The sequence below is a fragment of the Phytophthora infestans genome, genomic scaffold (genome assembly GCF_000142945.1).
Source record: "Phytophthora infestans T30-4 supercont1.127 genomic scaffold, whole genome shotgun sequence".
In the NCBI taxonomy this organism is placed as follows: domain Eukaryota; phylum Oomycota; class Peronosporomycetes; order Peronosporales; family Peronosporaceae; genus Phytophthora; species Phytophthora infestans.
Genome location: NW_003303632.1, coordinates 357,293 through 359,930, shown reverse-complemented (window position 1 = coordinate 359,930; position 2,638 = coordinate 357,293). Strand labels below are relative to the sequence as shown.

Here is a 2,638-nt window from a genome sequence, read left to right as displayed (position 1 = left end):
GCGCTTGCGCTCTTGTATCTGGTGGTAGTAGTCGACCATTTCGCCGTGTACAATGCGTCTAGACGGGGGGGGCTGTTTTAACTTCAAACTGCTTTATAGCAGCTATCTCTCTGGTTGACAAATCTCCTGTGGTGTCGTTAAGGACCTTCGTTATTGCTGCTTCGAAGACAGGATCGTGCACAATGGAGGCGTTTTGTGCAAGGTGATGGCTCATCTCCGGATAGTCCTCCAGAATAGCGTCGAAAGTCCCGCGAGCAGAAGCCACGGTGACATTCTTGTCTTGGAGGCGACACGTAGTGTCGAAGTAGTACCTGATCGACGCGGGCATTCCGTCACGTCTGGCTTTATTTTTTTGAGAGAGCCATTGTAGAGATTGGTGAGGTACACACAGGGAGTGTTTGTGTAGTGGGCCACACCATTACATAAGTAGGTAGATTTATATTACAAAAGTAGGTGCAGCAGCACACGGCTAGCGTGTGCTGAACTGCCGCCATCCTATTGGTTGATATATGGGGAGCCAGACCCATTATCAGCCAATAAGGGGTTGACGTGCATTTGAGTGGTCGGGGCAAGCTGCCCTGGACCTAAATAAAAACAGAATTGATTTTCATTCAGACTAAGCACTTGGATTCACTATCGTGGAACTTACACGCTTCCTCATTATAACGTGTAAGCTAATAACGGACACTCTAGGCCCGTTACACCTGGTAGCACTTTGTAGTCCTTCCCATGACCAAGTTCACAATGAGCCAAGGCCAGACGTCTGAAGCTTCAGGGTCGACCCTGGAGCATGCTGCTTTCCCTCATCTCACTCGTGTCGAGTGGGAAGCCTTTCACCGCCTTGCGGCCGGTGTCCGGTGAGGCTGTTGTCGCGTCGCTGCTGAGCTCAGCGACTCCCGATCAACAACGCTAAGCAGCTCAAGAGTTCATGGAACGCGAGCTCGCCGACGCGAATCCGCAAGCGACAACTCCCTCGCGTTCCTCGAAGAATGACATCGTCAAGTTGGAGACGTCAACCTACTCCGGTGAAGGAGCGAATCGCCTTCCGTTGAATCGCTGGTTTCGCGAAATCGACATCGCTATCGCCTCGAGGATGATCGAGGCGCAAGGAGCGAAAGTTAACTTCTTCCTTTCCCGACTGGCCGGGAAAGCCAAGGAGTGGGCACTCGGCAAACCGGTCGTCAACAACGATGCGTTCTCCACCCTGGAGGCCCTCCAGAGTGATCTTCGTCTCGCCTTCGAGCCTCCACAAGACGAGTCCTGAGTGCGCGCAGAGTTCTTCGCTCTGCGACAAGGCAAGATGTCCATGCGCGACTACGTCCAGAAGACACGCCACCTCGCGTCCTGCATCGTCACCAATCCGATTGACATGGCATCTCAAGTCCACGTCTTTGTGTTCGGCATGCGTGAAGGCATTCGGATTTGGATACTTGGATAAAAAAAAGACGTCATTAAATCTTACAGGAGTCCGCGGTTCCTCAACCGAACGCAATACTTAATCCATTTGTACGGACGAGTCCGAACGAAACTCAAACCATTTACCACGTCACATTAATTGGCATTGTATTTTCTACTGTTACCTCTGCTTTCCAACGCTACGTATTGCACACGCTTCATGTTTCTCTGATCACGTCTTTATTTGCCCTTCGACTTGTTCGCGGCATTCGACTTGTTTTCCTTCTTCTCAACGTTGGGCTTGTCTTCCTTCTTCTCCGACTTACTCTTGGCCGCGTCCGAGCCCTGCTCCTTCGGAGTGCTGTCCGTGCCAGCGTCCGATGCAGCAGACTCGTAGTCGAAGAATCCCGGGGATCCGAGACCGTAGGAGGGGTTGCCATAGCCGTAGCTGTTGCCGTGATCGTAGCCGTAACCGTAGCTAGGGTAGCCATAGGACGAGTAGTAATCTGGGTAGTATCCATAGCCATTTTTGTCACCGTAGCCATGGGACGAGTAGGAATCGGGATAGTATCCGTTGTTATAGTAGCCATCATAACCATAGCCACCGCTGTACGACGAGTAGTAGTCAGGGTAGTAGTCGTAGTCCTTCTTGCCGTATCCCTTGTCATAGCTGTAGTAGTTTTTGCCGTGGCCGTAGTAGTCGTCGTTGTAGTCATCGTAGTCCTTGCCATAGCTCTTGTAGCTGTAGCTGTAGCCAACGCCATAGCCCTTGTAGTCATGGTCGTCGTAGCCGTGGCCCTTCCGTTTGTAGTCATCATGACCATAGTCATCGTGACCATAGTCGTCGTGACCATAGTCGTCGTGGCCATAGTCGTCGCAGCCATAATCGTATTTGCCGTAGCTACTGGTGTACTTGGATGACTCCGTGACCTTGTCGTCCTTGTTGTCCTTGTCTTCTAAGCGGCGACTATAGTGCGAATGGTCTTTGTGGTGGTCGTGGCCGTGGTGCTGCCTATGCCCATGATCGTGCTTACGAGGGTTGCGCCCGGTAGTGCGTGCGTCAGCCGTCTGCAGTATGGAGGCAGCGACGCAAACACCGAGCAACAGGATGATCTTGGAATGCATCTTGAACGGAGATGTTCTTGGGTTGTTTGCCCCTTGTTGCTAGAAGGTGCGGTGGGGGAGGAAGCCATGTAATAATGGGAGAGGGAATAAGTAAGAAGAGCCGTGAACACCCTTAAGA

General features: G+C 51.9%; 1 protein-coding gene and 1 pseudogene across 1 annotated transcript; both read right to left on the bottom strand.

Annotated features, from left to right (window-relative positions):
• The window catches only part of PITG_19683, a pseudogene marked incomplete at both ends in the record, with an annotated part of 1,169 nt that extends 841 nt beyond the window's left edge, over positions 1-328 (bottom strand).
• A 1,307-nt stretch (positions 329-1,635) lies between these two features.
• Positions 1,636-2,520, bottom strand: PITG_23171 (M96 mating-specific protein, putative; the record flags this gene model as incomplete). Its single annotated transcript, XM_002895852.1, has 1 exon — positions 1,636-2,520. The coding sequence occupies one exon, from the start codon at positions 2,518-2,520 to the stop codon at positions 1,636-1,638; it is 885 nt and encodes a 294-aa protein (XP_002895898.1).
• Positions 2,521-2,638: the final 118 nt, after the last annotated feature.